The sequence below is a fragment of the Hirundo rustica genome, chromosome 6 (assembly GCF_015227805.2).
Source record: "Hirundo rustica isolate bHirRus1 chromosome 6, bHirRus1.pri.v3, whole genome shotgun sequence".
Taxonomy (NCBI): domain Eukaryota; kingdom Metazoa; phylum Chordata; class Aves; order Passeriformes; family Hirundinidae; genus Hirundo; species Hirundo rustica.
Genome location: NC_053455.1, coordinates 23030871 through 23049799, shown reverse-complemented (window position 1 = coordinate 23049799; position 18929 = coordinate 23030871). Strand labels below are relative to the sequence as shown.

Sequence of the window (18929 nt, the reverse complement as noted above, 5' to 3'; positions counted from 1 at the left end):
TTTAAAACACCCACATGAGTGTTCCAATGGCAGATAATGGGATTATCTAAATAAAAATATGTCAACCCTGTGTTATATGTATAGCTGAATCAAATGTTTTGGTCTACTGTATAGTGCAATTTGAGTTTTTAGTGCAGTATATAAAGCAAGGTTACAGATAAATTTAAAAGTAAATATAAAAATTAAGTTCTCAATATACTGACAAAACTGATTCGTTGAGTAGACTTACATGAAGGTGTTTGTGTGCTGAATTCTGCCTTCTTTTTCACATTTTCAAGGGTACTATTGTAGTTGCTGCCCTGTAATTTTAACCTTTGCAAGAGAATCTCTCCATCTCCTCTGGATACTGTTATGTGTGTCCATGATAACTGTAAGGTAGCATTTTGTTACCCTTCCCCATTTCTGTGAATACCAACACAGTGCATGCATGAAGATGGATGGTAATATTAATGATGGTATGTAACAGCTAGAGCTGGAGAAATAATGGAGGCTAGGTAAGAACTGTAAAGTTCAGGGTAGTCACTTCTCTGTGAATACTTGTAATCCAGTGAAAATTGAGAACTTCAGCTCATGTTTCTTTCTGGGGAACTGGTCTAGCTGCATTGTGCTAAACTACCCTCTCTGAAGCTGAAACAAAGGGTTATCCTGCTGTTTGACTAAGAGTATCAGGGTTTAGGTAAAGCCCAGGTTTGGCTAGGGGTAGGCTAGTAGAACCATGGTGGGTGCGTCACTCAAAGCTTCCTTGCTGCTAAAAGAGGTACATAGCTCCAAGAACAGTGCTAAATATTGCTGGGATTAAACTACCTAGGGCAAAATGTTTGTTCTTGGAGACTGGGGAATATTTTCTTCAGTTTTGCACCAAGCCACTGGTATGTGTCAGAGGCTGTTGTGCCCAGTTTATGTGTCTCAGAAACTGTTCTCCAGTAGTAGTCCTTGCTGCAGGAACAGCTGTTTTTCTTCTTCACTCTCTCCATTGATTGCTTATACTAAAGCTCTGATTTCCCCTCAGCAGCAGTTTACTTGGGGTTACTGTTTCACATGTATTTAGTATCTTAGATACCAACTAGAGAGGTTGGACATGCAAGTCATAAAGCAAATCACAGAATAAACTGCAAGCACTTAAAGACAGAAGGCTGTGAAAACCTGCAGATATAAAAGAGGAACCAGACAGAACCTCTATATAAACACATACACACAGATGTTCAAAAACATCTGAGAAGCTTGAATAGGCCTTCTCCTCTAACAGCCTATCTGAGAATAGTTATGGTGCTCTGTAAAAAAGCATAAAGGTGTCATGAGTGATCTTAGCTCAAGCCAGGATGACGCTCAATGGAAGAGAGTCAGGCAGTATGGAAACTTTAGACTATCCAGAAGACAGTTTACTAGTGGTTAGTGCTGCATCTACCTGTAAAATAGCAGTTGTAGGTGCTGTTGTGCAGTGGGCTCAGGGTCTTGAGAACAGATCCTTTGAAATAAAAGGGAAAATAAAAATTTCTGCAAAGTAGCTCAGGATTCTGAGACAAGCCACCACTACAATAAAAGTAGCTTCATCCTCATTTCATCGAGAGGCAGAAGCAATCTTAGCAAATTTGTGGAACTTTAGCAGGATTTATTCTAATAAAGAAAGACTAAGGATTACTACCTCTAGGGGCTATTTAAATTGCTTGTGACCTGAGTTTTCACTGAACACCCAGCCACTGGTGGAAAATACAGCCATTCTCACATTGCTTTTTTTATTCTGTTTTACTTTGAGGGTCTCTCAGCACTACACTGATTGTTTCCTGTTTCATGGAATTTAGCAGTTCAGTTAGGATTATTGAAACAGGGTGATTTTGAATTAAGGAACCAGTTCTCTTTTCAAAGTCTTTTTCAGACTATAGCTTGCTGAGTAACAGCTAAGTAAGTACTGTCGTTGGTTGTTCAGGTCCAGGTTGTCTTTAGGAGGCTGTGCTTGATATATGGAGACTGTACTTGAGATCAAATGATGGTCAGGCTGGTCATTTTTGCTTTACTGTACATTTTAAGAATGTAAGGTGTATGGAGACATTTTGCCATGTTTTGCTGGTTTATTTTCCTTTCCTCTTTAGTGGCATTAGGTTAAATAGTGTGTGAATTTGTTTTCTCAAGATGCTGAAGGTCTAGAAAAAAAAAGATGTCATTTTTCCACCAGAATTTAGCTTTTGAACAAGCTGGCAAGAAATACCGAGGAATTTTTGTAGTTATGTGTCAATCTTAAAGTTAGAAATGAATTCTATTTATTATTTTTTTTTTTTTGAAAATGCTAACACAAAGGAGGTTTTGAGGAGACTAGAGGATGAAGAGCGCTTCATGAAAATATAACAGCATAGTCCCAAGTGGCTTCTCTGTTCCTGAACTGGACTCTTGTCTGCAAGAGCCTGGAGATAGGAACAGTCTGAAAGTATAGTTAACCCCTCAGTGCAGCTGTAGAGTAGACACTCATGTTGATTTGGTTTGGTCTGATTTCAAAGGTTAACAGCACCTGTTGAGTTGCTGTATGAATGACACCTGTGTTCTTTAGGCTTTTGTCCTTCATTTGCTGCTGATTTCTTGACACTTTGTGACACTTTTATTTTAAGAGCTTCAGAAGACAGAACACCTCTGGGGTTCTGGTTTGCTATGATGAAAACATAATGTACTAATAAACTATGTAATTACAAACAAATATGAATCATGATTAAAACTGGGCAAGACTGATGTCTGGCTCCAAACTTGACAGGACCTTCATCTTTCCATAATCAGACTGATTAACAGTAATGCAGTTTTATTGTGCTGATGTTTGTATTACTAGTGTCCACGTAACTTTTCCACTGTGACTGCTGAGAGGAAAAAAAACCTGTTAGAATTAGGGAAGGCAAAAATTAATAATATGCATTTCAAGTTTGAAGTGAAGACTGCTAATTCTTGCAGAATCTTGGATCTTTACCTAATCTGGTTGAAAACATGAGTCCAAATCTAATTTATTTGTATTTTAGTTCTCTGGAGAGTACTTGATGCAGAAAATGAGTGTCAAAACTCAGTCTGAAATTAGGATAAATCTTCTTGAGCTAGTTGGTATAGACTTGATTTTATTTCCCATGATTTTCAGTTCTGTAGCTGTGCTTAGTTGCAGGATGATGAACAGTTGTCTGTTTATTTTGGACATTCACCTGCCCTCGTATCTGCATGAATGCCAAGTCCAGAAAGTATGCAACTCTTTGAAATAAAGTGTGTTATCATCTATAAGGGCTTAAAACTGCATCCTGAACTGCAAAGAGACTAGAATAATATGGGGATTAATAAAATGGTTTGGATTTAATCCATGTAGAAGGCAGGCTGCTATTCTTCATTTTCTAGTGATATCCTTCTTTAGGCTAAAGTGGAGAGCAGTGTCCAAATGCCATCCAGATGTGATGAATGTGTAAGCAGTGTCCAGTATGGAGCAATGAATGGAGCCTGCTTGTAAACTAGTGACAGTAATGAGCACTGTTGTACTTACTCTTCTCACCATCTAACACGCTCCGGATTGTTTTTATTTTACAGAAAATCTACAAGTAGACTGTATATTTCTGAAGTTTTTTATATCCAGGATTTTTGTATGGACCTTCAAAATAAGGTCATGTTGTTATATATCTTGTTAATGGAGACTTGAAATTAGAGTTAACGTTGGCAGTGCTAAGTCTTGACTGGCTGTTGTCTGCCCACTGCTTGGACATTATTCTTGAAACGCAGCCTCTTTAGATTGCTTTAGGAGGTATGCAGGCTTCTAAATTGTTCTAGTCCAGGGGAAAAAAAAAGGCAAGTAAATACAGCAGTCATGTGAACAAGACACACACAATCTCTTCCTATTTTTTTGCCAGATCTAAACAAACAGAAAGAACCATGTGGAATTTGGAGATTCTTTTATCCATGAGAATCCCTCAACTCTCTTGGAGCATAAAGGGTGGGGATGGGATGTAATATGTACTGTTACCACTGCACATGGCCTGTGTCAGACTTTCAGCCATTTGTTACAGTGGGGTGGAATTCCCAGCTGCCCAGCCTTGTCCAGACTTCCTCAGCTTCTGCCAGGTTCCCTGCAGCCTTGGAAAGCAGTAGATTGTTGAACACCAATGTATTTATTTTTATGTTGTTACCACATTCCCAGGAGGAACCTTGACTATGATTTCAGCTGGTCTCACCACACTTTCCAAATCCTCCATCAGGAGCAGCTGGGAAAAGAAATCACTCAGGTTTCTACACAGCACATTGCTGGTACGCCTCCTCCCTCTCACTAATCCTGTTAATTCCAGTCTTCATTTGCACACTCCTGGTTCTCTCTGTTGTTGCTGTGATTGACTGCACAAATGGTCTTCACTTTAAAAGATGACCTTCAAATGGGCACCTCGAGTAACCTCTACCTCAGACTACTTTGACTGCTCAGGCACAAGGTATCTTATGACAATAAAGAGCAACTTTTGATGTCACCTCATTACTTATCCTAGTCTGGGAATGGAGTCATGATGAGCTCTTCCACGTAAATCCTTTCAGAACCACCTGTCGGGCTGAGAGCATGGATCATTGAACAGGGAGCTCCCATGTGATATCCAGCACTTTGCATCAAACTTTTGTGGTGTGATCTCTTGCCCTGCATATAGCTTTTGTTAACAGCAGTTCTGTCAGTATCTCTCTGTAATGTGTCTCCATGCAGAGAAAGGATCACTGGGAAACAGAATTAGACCCTTTTATAATACTTTGGAAAGCAGTGAAGCTTGAGTTGAGTCCTACTGTTGTGCCTCCCTTTTTGGGAGGGCAAAGAATCAGTTACAATGGGGGATATTTAGTTGCACATTTGTTCTTAGAGTTATCTTCCTAATGCCATTGGGTTTTTTATGCATCACAAAAACATCCTGAATAATTTCTCTCTTACCCTTACTGACTTCCACAGTTTTATAAAGAGGGCACACAGGAAAGGGGTAAAAATAATTTCACTCCCTGCTTAAACTGATGAATCAGTACCAGATCAGATAATGACATACAAGCCTGAAGTACCAGATGGGCCAGAAGGGAAAGAAGGGCTTTCTTTTTACCCCATTTCTTAGTACTCTTTGGAGGGGCAGGGAACCATTATCTTATGACTAACAATGAGCAAATATTGATGTTTTAAATCAGTACCTTTAAAATAGATCCAGGTTATCAACTGAACATGACTATGTTTGAGTTTTCCCCGTTATTTGAGAGGTGTATGTAAGTCTCATTAAGTCTCAGCAGAGTGTATAGTGCTGCCAGCAGCATTCCAGCTGATATTAAGAAGACAATATCCAACTTGGCCATCACCTCTCAGATAGAACTGAGGGTCAGTGTTCACATCTAATCATCAGAAATGGCATTTGTTCCTTAACTTGTGAGAGCAACCTGCTTCTCACATCTTCACTCAAACTTTTGCCTTTCTTTTTATGAAAGGAAAGAGCTTTTTCCTGTTGCTGCTGATCTCATGCTACTGAAAGGACATTCCATGTCTCAGGACTCTTCCTGAGAAAGCAGGAGAAAATGGAAAGAACACTCTTTAGAAATGAGCTTCCCTGTCTAAGAGCTGGAGCTCAGCTTGCATTTTAGGAGCCTTCACTTCTGATAAACTCCGAAGCTGGATAAGTATTGATTGCAGGCAGTTGGCATTTTTGCCTGACTGGAGGCTGGACATTGCTTGTTCTCAGTAGTGAGGTGATGGCAAACTGCCTGTGTTTCCTTGCTGTGTTGGAAATGTCATTCAAGATCAGGTGTGCAAAGACTGGGGAGAGGTTATATAATATTTTGGCTGCTTCTGTCTCACATCTGGTCCTTTGGCATTAAGCTACCTATAGAGAGGGTGACTTTGCCCATCCAAATTGGATTTTGTTTTAATCTGGCATTGTTTTATTGAGGCTAAAAATAGAAGCCAAAATGTGTGTGAATAGGCTAAAACATGTGTCTGAAGTTATAAAATGAAATGTGAGGAAGAGCCAGAGAAGAGAGAGCCCCAGTGAACCAGGGAGTAGAGAGGTGAATAAGAGAAATCAAAAAGAAGGATGTCAAGTACACAAGAGCATTAGCAGTTGGGATGGGGGTGTGGTAAGTGTCTTTAACATGGGGAGCAGGAAGGCTCATGCTGACTTCCACTGGTATTTCTGTACTTGTCAGCAAGTATGCTCACTGCTTTTTTTTATGCAGGAAGACTTCTCTTATGCAGGCAGACTTCCCTGGAATACAGTTGTATGTACTGTTCATGACATACACATCCCACTCCCCACACACACTCAGACATCCACACCTCCCCACCCCTCAAGAAAATTTCATGACTTGGAACTGCTGCTTTCCCTTGACTTCCTAGTCCAGCAAGCCACGTTGAAATTCTGCCCAAAATATGGGGGAGGGAAGGCTGGCTTTCTGTTGTCAGCTGTCCTGGCTTGCTAGTGTCAGTCACCCACAGATATAAATAAACCCCAGTTATTTATTGCCTTTCTTAGTTATACTATATATTATCAAAAGAATGCTGGGCATCATTCTAAGATCAGAAATTCACTGGGATTAAAAAAAAAAAAAAAACACCTGAATTTCTAGGATAATCTTAGCTTTTCAGGGAGAAAGGAAGTTCCTGTTTTCAACACTAGATTCAGGAGAGTTCAATATGCTGCTCAGTTCTCCCACAAACTTTCTGCAGGTTTGATGAAACAGGCCAAACTATCTGTTAAAAATGTTAGCATGGGTTCCTGACCCAGTACTGTCATCTAGCCTTGTGCTCTTCTCTGTCTTATTCCTGCAGCTTGGAAGCACAGTAGATCTGGTGCTGGTTTCTGAGCACGGCTATGTACTTCTGTGCTGGGAAAGTCTGTATGGCACTGAATTTTAGTGTGCAGATATCTCTTAAATGACTTCATGCAGCTCCTTTGATTTTCTTGTGACTCAGAATCATATCCATAAAAGGGAGGTAATCCTTTTCTTCCCACTGTGACTGTTCTGAGTTTTTGAGGTCCAGTCATGGATGACATAATAGTGTGTAAACATGTGGACAGACGTATGGGTAGATGCTTTGACACCTCCTGGCAGGCAGAGAATAAAGGAGGCTCATGCTGTTGTATGTGGTGATTCACTGCAATGACTCTATCACTGGGGAGAATCAATCCTTAATGTTGGCTACTGTCAGCAAAGAGCTCTTTTTCTGTTCCCCCTACTCAACCAGAACCTTCATCTACTCCACTACAAGGAGGTGGAATGCTCACCAGTAGCTTTGAAATTATAAAACTTCCAAGAATTATATACATTAATATTTATAAAATTATTGAATTGGCAACGATCTGCACTCTTGTTAGGAACTTACATATTTACTTGTAGACATAGGAATGCCCCTCTGTGCCGAGTCCTCAAGGTATTCATACAAGAACTCAAGGAAAGTGATTTAAATTCAGTTTGTGAGAAAAGACAAACTGTGTTATGCATTTCTGTAGGAATAGGAAGGCTCAAACATCTTCAAAATAGGAAAATGAGGCTGAAGTTGGCTGCCTTCTCTCATGTGCCTTTGTTTCCTTAATTTCAGCATATTGCCAAGGGATACCTTTCTGGACTGGTATCCTATCGTAATGCACATGGTTGATATTTGGTTCCTAATTCAGTTTTCAACTTTCTGTGCAGTGACATAGCTGGCAGTTCCACTTTCTAAAACAGCTTTCCAGATCCTCTGTGCTCTGTGCTGTTTGGCACTATGCTGGACTTTGAAGGAGAGTGTATTTTTTTTAAATATAGAAATATTTTTAATAAACAGCTCTCAACAAATGTCACTCATGTTTAGAAGCAAGCTGATGTTCCAACTACACAGAACAAGCTTTACCTATTAGATTAGCCGTAAAATGCAAGCAGTCCAAAATAAACTTGGTACATTTCTAAGTGTTCTGGATTTTTCTTTTTAAAGGGCTGTCTAAGGATGTTTAAGTAAAAGAAGTAAAGATGATATTGACATTTTCTCATAATGTGCCTAAATTACAGTATGTAGAAGACAAAACTTATCTTTATCATAATGGGGCTGGGGGCGGGGCGGTGGGCGAAATTCCATATTCCCATTTTGTTTCTTTTTAAAGATCAACGTTTTCACACCCCTAGTTCTCCTGCACCAAGGTCCTCAGCATGTGTTGGAGTGGGGAAGTAGGTTCCTATGCAAGCAAATGAGTAAAAGACCCAAAGAAAGAGATAAAGCATACTGATATGGGAGAAAGGTTTAGAGGAGGGTGCATGTGAAGAGATGAGTCACATGAGTCAGAAGCAAGAGTGAAGAAGGTATTTGGGTGCTTGAAAGGAACACCAAGAGTACTTTTTACACAGTAGCTTACTATGTTAGGTTTTGTTTCTCTGGTCTATGATCTCATCTATTGTGGCAGAGAAGTTGTGTGATAGGGACACCCAGGTTTCTGGTGATGGCTGAGATTTGCAGAGCAATGCAGCAGTTTTTCCCACAAAATAGTACTCCATGATTACTTGAAATCTTTGAGTAAAGAAACTTTGGTTTTTTTCCCAGCTTCTGCTCGCAGAGAAGGACTAACACAGAACTCCAGGTGAGGAATCTCAAGAGTTGCTTCAAGTATGGACAAAGGAAGAAGCAGCAGCCACACCATCACATTCCCGTATCAGCCAAAATAGAGAGAAGAGGAGGCCTTGGTGAGAGAACAACACACTGAAAAGAGTCTCTAAACATCTGTGGAAGCAGATTGTGGTGATACACCTGCAAACTGAGGTGAAGGAATGATTCTGAGAGCTTCTGCTGCTGAGTCTTTGTCACTTCCTCCCATTTCTTCCTGATCACTAACTGTGAGATCTTTCTGTAAGAGGAGATCTTTCCTGCAGCTGTTCTTCCTAAAGCCCAGGTTGGAGCACAAAGTCTCACTTGCTCAGCCATTTCAATCTGTTCTAGTCTGGTAATAGTCAAGATTCCATGCTTTCATCACATGGCAACTATCAGCAGAGAAAAATATTAGAACATGTGACTAAAGATGTCTGTGTTGGTTGCCATCTTGAATTTTGGCACAGAGCCATAGAAATTAACGGTTTAAATAAAGCAATTTCATTTGTTTGTTTTGGTTATAATTTCAGTTATTAATTCACACGCCCAGATATTTGTTGTTGTTATACTTGACAGGATTTTAAATCTGTCTTTGTTTCACTGTGGGATACTTGTATTCTGTGTGGCTTGTTTTGTATTTTGATTTCTGTTTGTTTAGACTACGTAAACTTTTTTTAATTGGCTGATGTTTTCAGACCCAGGCTTGAACCCTAAGGCCCAGGTGGCTTTTATCAGTTGCAATACTGTCTTGGTGAATCACTGCAGTTAAAATTTGCCTAGTGTTATGAAAATTAGTTTGCTTGTGTTAGAAAATAATGTCAGCAGCTGGAAATTGTATTGGACAGAAGATCCATCCATCCTTAAAATGATCAGGAAGCAGCTTCAGCTCTGGCTCTTTGTTGGTGCCAAGTTAAAGGAAAACTCAGTATTTTGCCACTTCTGCCTTGTCCAGCAGCAAGGGGTGTGATTGATAGTTCTTAAAGGCAAAAACTCTTCTATTGCTTTATTCAGAGTCTTCAGAGATTGGATTCAACATCCTGTTTGATCTCTTTTCTTACTCCACCTTCCTCTGTCTTTCCTAGTTTGTATAGTCAGTGTTAAGAGATCATTCAGATGTGTTGACAAGTAGATAGTGACCAACCCAAAGGACTGACAGAAGAAAGGGGGAAGGTGTTTTCTCTTGAAATGATTATGTTCTTGTTCAGTCTTGTATTCCACATATTTTCTGTCACTCAAGACCAGATAAATTGTGAGAAGGTTAAATAATTATGTTCATACCTTGTTAGTTTCACCACCCCTCACTTCAGGCATGAATTCATAGGACAGAACATGCATTTTTCTATTTCTGGTGCACTCATACATGTGACACATTGAATACTTTACTTGTCCAAAATGCAGCTCTCTGATACAGCTGTTCCCTTCATTAGCTTATCTTTCATTTCCATTAAACAGTCATGATCACGTTCATTTTCTTCACATTTTTGTTGGCTCATGATTAGTGAAAGTTTAGTTGCAGAAGTTGTTACTTCAGACTTGTGCACATTCTCAGCAGCTGTGGGCTTCAAGATACACCTTCTCAAGGTCTGTCTTCTCACAGCCTCCTCTGCTGTGCGTGGTATTGGCTATCACCTCCAGCTCAGTCTGAGGGGCTATTTCCATGCAAGATTTAGCTTCAGTAAATAGCAATTCCATTCCTTTCTTCCAAAGGATCTGACTTGTCCTTATTTCACTGGGTTTTATCTACAGGATTGAATAGCTCTAGGATATACATCCTTGTGGACCTCTTATCTCTGCTTTCATTCTCTAGTTTGTTTGCTCAGGTTATCACAGCCACTGCTGAAGACTGGAGAGAGGTTTGTAGGACAGAGATAGCTCAGGAAAGGAGGTTGTCTTATAGGAATCATTGTCAAAAGCAACATTCTTACATCTTTGTCAAGAAAATTACCAATTAGTGCTAGCTGATTATGAACACAGGTGAATTGTTTTGTCAGCTTTGCCGGTCTCACACCCACTCATTTTGGGATAATGGTTTGAACTTGGTTATAGATATTTTTCCTGAATGTCTTTGCTTTGCGTGTTAGATGTAGCCAACCCCCACATCTGTAACTGTGATGACTTAGTAGCAGTATATTAAATATCCTGTCTCTAAGACTTTTTAAATATTCAGGAAAATGCACAGTGCAGTCTTAAGACCCTTATATTGAAGGGATGAATTTTGTCAGGAGCAGTGAAGACTTGCATCCTTTTGCCTGAGAACATTTTTCTTCTGCTTCCAACAAATAAAAAAAAAACAACCCAGGAGTATCAAGACAGGTCCTTCACCTGAAGCCAAGCATCCAGACCTTGAATTCACGTTTATTCTTAGGATGTGCTCAGCCAGAGCCTTAAACGACATAGCAGTATTCCTTTGTCTTGAGCATCTGCTGATCTTATCTCTGATGAGATCAAATGCTGATACAGTGGGAACAAGTGCAATAGAGAAGAATCAGGAACAAATCCTGCAATTCCAGCCTCTTATTTTTTCCATCCCCCTGTATTCTTCAGCCTGGAGTCCATATGCCTTTATGCATGGTGGGTACTGTGTACTGAAGGCTGACATGTATTTTGTCTCTTTGCAGCTCTGCAACTTCCATGTCCCTTTCCATAAATCTCTCAGTGCTGCAGTTAAGAGATTCAGTGGGGAAGCACAGAACTGTTTCCCAGCCATCTTGGGAGAGAAGGCATTTTACAGGAAGTGTTTTCTGCTACAAGGGAGGGAAGTAGAATAGCAAACCATTTTGGATATATAATAGTTGCACAAGGGGAATACAGTTTTATGTGTTTCTCAAGTGTGGTTTATTTTTTCTCTGTGTTCATCAGTGGTTCCATCAGAAGTGTCCTTCTTCACTGCAAGAAAATTACTAACAGAAAGCCCCAACAATCATTCAACATCTATCTCAGTGGTGACAAAGAATAATGTGATGTTTGTATCACTTCTAAATTACAGAGCCTGTTCTAGTGACAGAGAAACAGGCTTGTTAGTCTTGAAAGCAGTAATGTGCACATCAGAGTCCTGGAGGCTAAGCCAATGGTGAATTCATACAGCATTTTGTGCTGTGTTTTAGGTGTTGACCTTTAAAACAGCATCACAAGGCATGTCATCAGTGGGAGATCATGTTGTGACCCTAGACAAACCACTTAGTGTTGGATGCCAACAAGATGTACTGAAATTTCTGTTCTTAAGACTAGGTATGTTTTTGGACAATCATGATTTGTTGGAAATGCTCCTCACTATGATGCCTGCAAGATCAACAGATGTGTCTCTGATACTGGTTCCACATTGTGGAAGGAAGTTTTGGTGTCAAGACCTTTGTTTACTAGCCGGAATCTCAGTGCTTTGCCTTTTCCTCATAACAGATACTCTCCATATGCATGGAGTTGAATGGCTGGCAGTGCTAGACCATTCTTCTTTACCTGAGGAGCTCACTGATGTGCAGTGTACACTGATGACTTTACAGAACAGACTTGGATTCTCAGCATGCATTCTCTAAGGCCTGTACCTTGTACTAATACACACTTCCAGTAAGTTTGGATTATTTTCTGGAAGCAAAAGTAGTCTGGCTTCTGTTTTATTTTTTAAGATTTGCTTGATAAAACTGCCAAGGACTTTTTTCCTCATTCTGTCCTATATTTGCTGATAATCCTGGGCTCACTGTTTGAATCGGAATGGGTTATTTTCTTGGTTGCAGTAAGTGGCTGATTTACCCTCTTCAAATTATTTCCTTTCTGGACACATTATTCTCATGGTTCTGTCATAGGTTTCTTCCAAAAGAAACATCTGAGCTTTATCTAAATCTGGGGCTGGGCTTTTTTTCCCTCTAGAACCTCATGTTTCTAGAGCTGAGACATCTTTGTCTACACCAAACATCAGGAGAACCATATTTAGCTTTACAGAACTGAGATTGCTTATACCAACAGCTTAACATTCATAGTTTTATTTATGCAGAAAATGGTTAATTGGAAAAGAGATGAGCAAGGAGGTATGGGAGAAGTTGAAAAAGGAGTAATAATTTACAGTCATGCCCACTAGAAATAGGAGCATCAAATGTAACTAACAGATACAAGGTTCAAAGAAAAAAAAATAAAGTGGGGGGAGATGGCAGCTTTTTTCCACAGTATGTACTTGACCTGTGGAATTTCTTGTTACAAGATGTAAATACAGAAAAGAGTATGTGGTTTGAAAAGACAAGTAGACAAATCCATGAAAAAGTAATCTGTTAGGGCATATTAAGTATTAAAACTGAAAAACAGGAAGTTTCTCAGACTTTTCAAATTACTATTCTGGGGAAGTCTCACAGTGGGCTGTTCCAGTTTTTAACTTGTGCATCAGGCATGGGCTGTTGACCTCTGTCCAACAAGAGCTGAGCTAGGTGGTCTTGTAGTTTGACTTTGTATGGGTTTTTTATTTTGACAGTTCCAGTACAGACTACTAGAACAGCCAAGACAAAGCTACTTTCATGACAATAGCATGTTCCATCAGAATTCATCTTGTGGTATTGAGTTGTCTTAAGAAGAGTGTCTATTGCTGACATATGCCAAGTTGTCACATGCAACTTATCTATGCTTTCACCTGGGTGGGCACTATATATTGCAAATGCTTTCAGAATGATGGAACTTTTAAAAGAACATAAGGGACACCAATATCCACCTCTAGACAAATTGGGATTTTGGAGGAAAGTAGCTTGTTATATGAAAGTCATCCATAATATGATCCTTGTAAATGGTTAATCGCAGAAGCATGGAGAAAAAACTTTCATCTAACTGAAGTTTTAAAGTTATCCTACTCATACACATTTCACTTCTTGCCATCTTTGTCTTCCAAGGAGCTGGAGTGCAGAGCATCTTCAAGGTGAATGTGCGCAACCGCAGCATGTCTTAATGAACCTGGTAACTTGTTCTTTCCCACCCTAGAACACTGCTGTCCTTTTCCAAAGAATGAAGTTTCCCTGCTGACTTAGAGATGAGTAGTTAAGAAAGATCTCAAAATTGTTGGATTCTGAGTCTTCCTTTGCAGTTGTAATGCAAGAGGACAACTCCACTGAACTGAAGGTGACAAATAACACTATGTCTGCCCTGAGGAGTCTGCTCTATTACCTTACCAAAAAAGGATTTTATTGGCCCTCATTGAAAAGGAGTTCTCACTGCTGTTTTGAATTAAAAGGGAAGAATCACTGATCACTGTGGAGACCCTGGTATGAAGCTTTTGCCAGTGGTATTCAGTGAATCATAGTGGTTCCCAAGGGAAAAGACTGTACTTAACAAGGCCTCTTGTCTCCAAGTCCATGCCTATGGCACAGACAGTGAGCTTGAGAAATCTTCTATTCTTTGAAAAGAAGTGGCTTCTTTATCTGACCTATCGGACAAATCAAATTTGTCTTACAAAGACCAAATTTGATGCAGTTGTTACGGATTTTGGGGTCGTTAAAAATGCGTCATTTATTAACAAAATTTTTGTCATTTGTTTGGGGCAGGTGAAAGAAATGCTGTTATCTCTAAAAGCAATTTCAACACTGTATTTTACATTTTGCCTTCTGCTGTTCTGGGATGTGCAACAGAAGACAACCCTAGAACATTTGTTCAATTTGGTGCCCCTGCAAGAATATTTTAGAAAATCTTATTTCACCATAGTTATAGCAATGGTAAAGTGTAGTCTCCTTCCCCTACACAAAGGGGAGACAAATTACAATATTCAGTGTAGTTATGTTCCAAAGTCATAAAATCCACCAAAAATATTTTGAGGTTAGTGAGCTGATCCCTATATCTTGAGTATTATCATGTCAAAAGTCAAGAGGGAATCTTTGAAAAGTTTCTGTGCTGACAAGTCAAAAGGCTTGACTGTCATTACTCCCTCATTCTACTATAAAACTGTTTTTTTCTGTGTCTAGGGAAGAAAAATGACAAGGGATTTTTTCCACACCGCTTCCAGTATTTATTGTATTTACCTCATGGTTTTCATGTGGTTTTGCCTTATTTGTATGATCTTCTGAAAAAGTTATGCTGTGTCAGATATATTTAATATATTTAATACACCTAGGATGTCTTAATACACAATTCTTCAAGGTGCAGATAGAGAGCTGTGAATCGGCTGGGAAGTTTTAGGCATCCCATTGGTGCCACTACTTACATTATTACTGCTTCCAGTTGCATGATGCTTCCCCCATTCAGTCTGGGGTTGTCTTCCTTCCTGAAAGTGTTTTCTCCACTATTTCTAATTCCAGAAATTCAATGTGGAATACATTTTGTCTGTGATACCAGCCCAGATTTTTTTTTATTTTTTTCCTTATGCACAGACCTACAAAACTCATGTCTCCATATGTGTAGTAAAACTTCCTTTTGAAATTTACCCAGGAATAAAGATTAGCGGCTCTCTCTGCTAAATTGTGGCCTGGGTCTTTTGAATGAAGGCAGGTAAATGACAAAAATGAAGAAAATTTAAAATGTGTATTTAGTGCAGTGTAACTTCTGCCACACTACACTTTCCTGAGATTTTATTGCCATCTCTTTTATTTCTCTTTGTTTGTAATGTTTGGATTTTTCCAGTTCTTCAGATTAGCATGACAGAGTGCTTAGCATGGTAGTATCTAAATGAGATCTTCAGATCCTGAAGCATACTTAGAGATTTTTGTAGCAAGTCTCCTCTGAGGGAGCAGACATCAAATTGTGTCATGCAAGGCAGCTTGTTGCAAGCTGGATGTCTTTCAGAAACTCTTCTTGTGAGTCAGACTGTCTGCTACTGCTTTCCTCCGCAAGTGGAGTTTCTTACAAATCCTTGAAAACAGTGGATTTGTCCCAAGCATGTAGTCAACCTGCAAGAGGATTTCAGCACTTCAAGTTTAAAATTTTGTTTCAAGAAAGGGCCAGAATATGGCTACCATGACATTCCCCTGTCATTACACTACATGCATTGCACAAATCCTGTAAGATTTGCCCCTGGCTGCACAGCAAAACTTTGTTTTGTCTGCTTCCTGAAGAGGATAATAACTTCAGGAGAAAAAAGAAATCCTTCCTGAAAAAGGCTAGGAAATCTGGTTTGATATGACCCAGCTGGTTTCTTTCATCAAGTGATGTATATGCACTGGCCATGATATATTATTATAATGCCTCATTTCTGAATCTGATGAGTGAATGTCTAAACAGCTAGTGAGAAATGGCTGAGTGTTGGCAGACCAGAAAAAAGAAGCCTGCTTTGCTTTCTGCAACACGCCTAATGCCTACGTGTTAATTTTTTCCTGTATTAGTCCCATGTGGACAGCAATGAGGTGTCTTCTTCCTTTTCTTCTGTCACGCCTGAAGGATGGGTCGCCATCCCAAGGGACCTGGACAAACTCAAGAAGTGGAGCCATGGGAACCTCATGAGGTTTAACAGGGTCAAGGGCAAGGTGCTGCACCGGGGTCAGGGCAACCCTGGTATCAACACAGGCTGCGGGATGAACAGATGGAGAGAAGCCGTGATGAGAAGGACCTGGGGGTGAGATGAGAGGTGAGCCAGGAACTCACAGCCCAGAGAACCAGCTGTGCCCTGGGCTGCATCCAAAGCAGCATGGGCAGCAGGGTGAGGAAGGGGGATTCCTCCGCTCTGGTGAGACCCCACCTGCAGTGCTGTGTACAGCTCTGGGGTCGCCAGCATTGAAGAACAGAGACGTGTTGGAATGAGTGAAGAGACACCAAGATGAGCAGAGGGATAGAGGAACTCTCCTGTGAAGATAGAGTGAGAGAATTTGGTTTATTCTGCCCGGGAAAAAAGATGGCTTAGGGGTGACCTAACTGGGGCCTTCCAGTATCTGAAGGGAGCCTAAAAGACAAAAAGAGACTTTTTACAACATCATGTAGTGACAGGACAAGAAGGAGTGGATTCAAACTGAAAGAGTAACTTTGGATTAGCTATTAGGAAGCAATTCTTTACTGTGAGGCACTTGAACAGGCTGCCCACGGAAAACGTGGATACTGGAACCCTGGGGATGTTCAAGGCCAGGCTGGATGAAGCTCTGAGCAACGTGGTCTAACAGAAGGTGTCCCTGTCCATGGTAGGGGGTTGGAACTATATTATCTTTAAGGTTCGTTCTAACACAAAATATTCTATGATCTTTCCTAGTCAACTAAGTGGAATGAGAGGCAAAGAATATGACTGCACAAAGATCACCATCCTCCTGAAAGAGGGAGAAGTAAGCCTTTGCCTTCAGATGGTACCACTTGGTATTGGTTGGTTTAAGTTAACAGTAGTAGCATAAACCAGCACAGGGGACAGAGTTTCTGGCTGGAAGCTGCTTACTAAGTTTGCAGGATGTAGGAAACCAATAATGGGGAGGAAGGGAGGAGTGGTTTGCCATAAACCACAGCTGTAAAGAAACCATTATTCATTACCAGATAGAAAGGTCCTTATCCCTAAGTGTATTTTTCATTAAATCATAGGCCAGTAGTGGAAAGGGCCCAGCTGCTTGGTTGAATGCCTTCAGACCATCTCTGCATCTTTCTAAGAAACCTAGCCCTATATGAGTGTTATAAAGCAGCCAAGTAACTGAGTCAAGTAATCTTGGAAACTGGTGTTTCCTGGAAACACACTGTGACATCCAAAGTGCTGTACCATATTTTTCTGTAATTATGGGCATAAGTGGCATCTCAGATGCATTCCTGTCATTTAGAGAATGGCAACCATTCTCTAAATGGCAACCATAAATTAACAGTTTTCATTTGCTGTACTTCTTGTTGATACACCAGAATTCATTTCTAAGACAATCTATTTCATAATGAGTAAACCGTCTCATCTCTTCTATGTTGACTTGTTGCATGATAAAGGGTCTTGCATTTGTGTCTGAAGCCTCTCTTCAAGAGAGGACAGAAGACACTGAGCTTTGTTGTTTCCATCTCTCACGTCTGGGACCGCATAAGAAATTAACCAGGATTTAAATTAATTCCCTTTGTGCGAAACAAAATACTGGTAAAGCAGAGATCTGAAAGTCCAGGTCTTCTTCTACTAAACATAGTAATTTTATACAGCTTTTAACCACTATTTTCTACTGATTTTGAATGTAAAAAATAATAGAGGTTATTTTTCAAGAATTAGAAGGCATATTTGTATCCTTGCGTTATCTCCAAATTGCTGCTGGTACTCTAAACCACAACTAATGTAAATTATAGGCAGCCAATAAGACCACAAAGTAGTATAGTTTTCCAAGTGTCTAGATACCACACTGTTGACTCTATATGTATTGAAAACTGTATTTTCATTATTGACTTCATTGCCTTTCAATCACCTATTAGAGAAGACAAGCCAGTACTACAGAGATGCTCTTTTGTATGCCACTAGAAACACTTGTAGTGGGCAAAAACCTTTCCTGCACAGTGGAACTGGCTCTAGAGCTGCATTCTGGTCACTGTGATACTCAGCCTGCCCTGCATTGGACTTGAGATCATATTGAAGACATCTGCTTCATAATACATTGCAATGGATCCTCTTCATGGGATGGCTTTTACAAAGAAACCTGAGCCAGACCTCCTGTGTGTTTGCTCTGGTGAGGACATTCTAGTCACAGACAAGGAAAACTTCAGAGCAGCACAGAAAGATGAGAAAAGCGTCTGTGAACTGAGAAAATGAAAATTTGATAGCTACAACAGAGCGATACAAGGCATCCCAGGACCCAGCAGAACAGAGATAGGATGTTGCCAGAGAAGTGGACAGGTAAGTTTGTCTTTTCATTACTTTGGGGCACAGTCTGTCTTTCTCACTGAGTGCATTGATGGTTATATGGAAAGGTGAAACACCAGAGCAGCACATCCCAGTTCACACAGTGGTAACAGGAATGGGCTTTATGTAAGTGCAATGGGATTGCTAGAGACCATCCAATTCAAAGCCCAGGGAACAAAGACTCATTTAGTCTGCAAAGACCATTCTTTGCTGAGCTCTAAGTGTATGTTCTGCACTCACTCAAGCAGTGTTCCTCACAGTGCACTACAGCCTGAAAAACAAGGTGTTCAAGTTCAGGTTTAGGCCTTTTGCAAACTGAAATAGTTTGCCATAGAGAAACAGGGACTGCACAGATGGTTGTTTGATCATCTGTGTAGGATCTGCCTTACGGCACTGCAGAATAGCTTTTTTTCACTCTTTATAACCATTGATCTTTGTTAAAGAGACAAACTGTGCTGGGATTGTTTTCATCAGCTTTTGTTTGTTTCTGAAAACAACAAAAGGGAACTGTTGAGATGTATTCAGTGTTGGCAATGAAGATCCCACTTTTTCTTTCCCATTGTCTTCTTCAATTTGCTAGCTAGTAACAGCACAGTAACTGCCCTTTGCCTTCTCACACAAGTGTCCTGAAACATTTTGGTGCACTTG

At 40.1% G+C, this 18929-nt stretch overlaps 1 protein-coding gene across 8 annotated transcripts in view; it reads left to right on the top strand.

Annotated features, from left to right (window-relative positions):
* The window catches only part of TTLL5 (tubulin tyrosine ligase like 5), a 122835-nt gene extending 113751 nt beyond the window's left edge, over positions 1 to 9084 (top strand). For all 8 annotated transcript variants that reach the window (XR_005701179.2, XM_040065934.1, XM_040065930.1 and 5 more), the window contains one exon: positions 8519 to 9084. Coding sequence is in view for 7 of the 8 variants with exons in the window: in XM_040065934.1 (XP_039921868.1) it covers positions 8519 to 8559 (41 nt within the window). In the remaining variant the exon portion in view is untranslated. The remainder of the gene's footprint in view (positions 1 to 8518) is intronic.
* The last annotated feature ends 9845 nt before the right edge of the window (positions 9085 to 18929 follow it).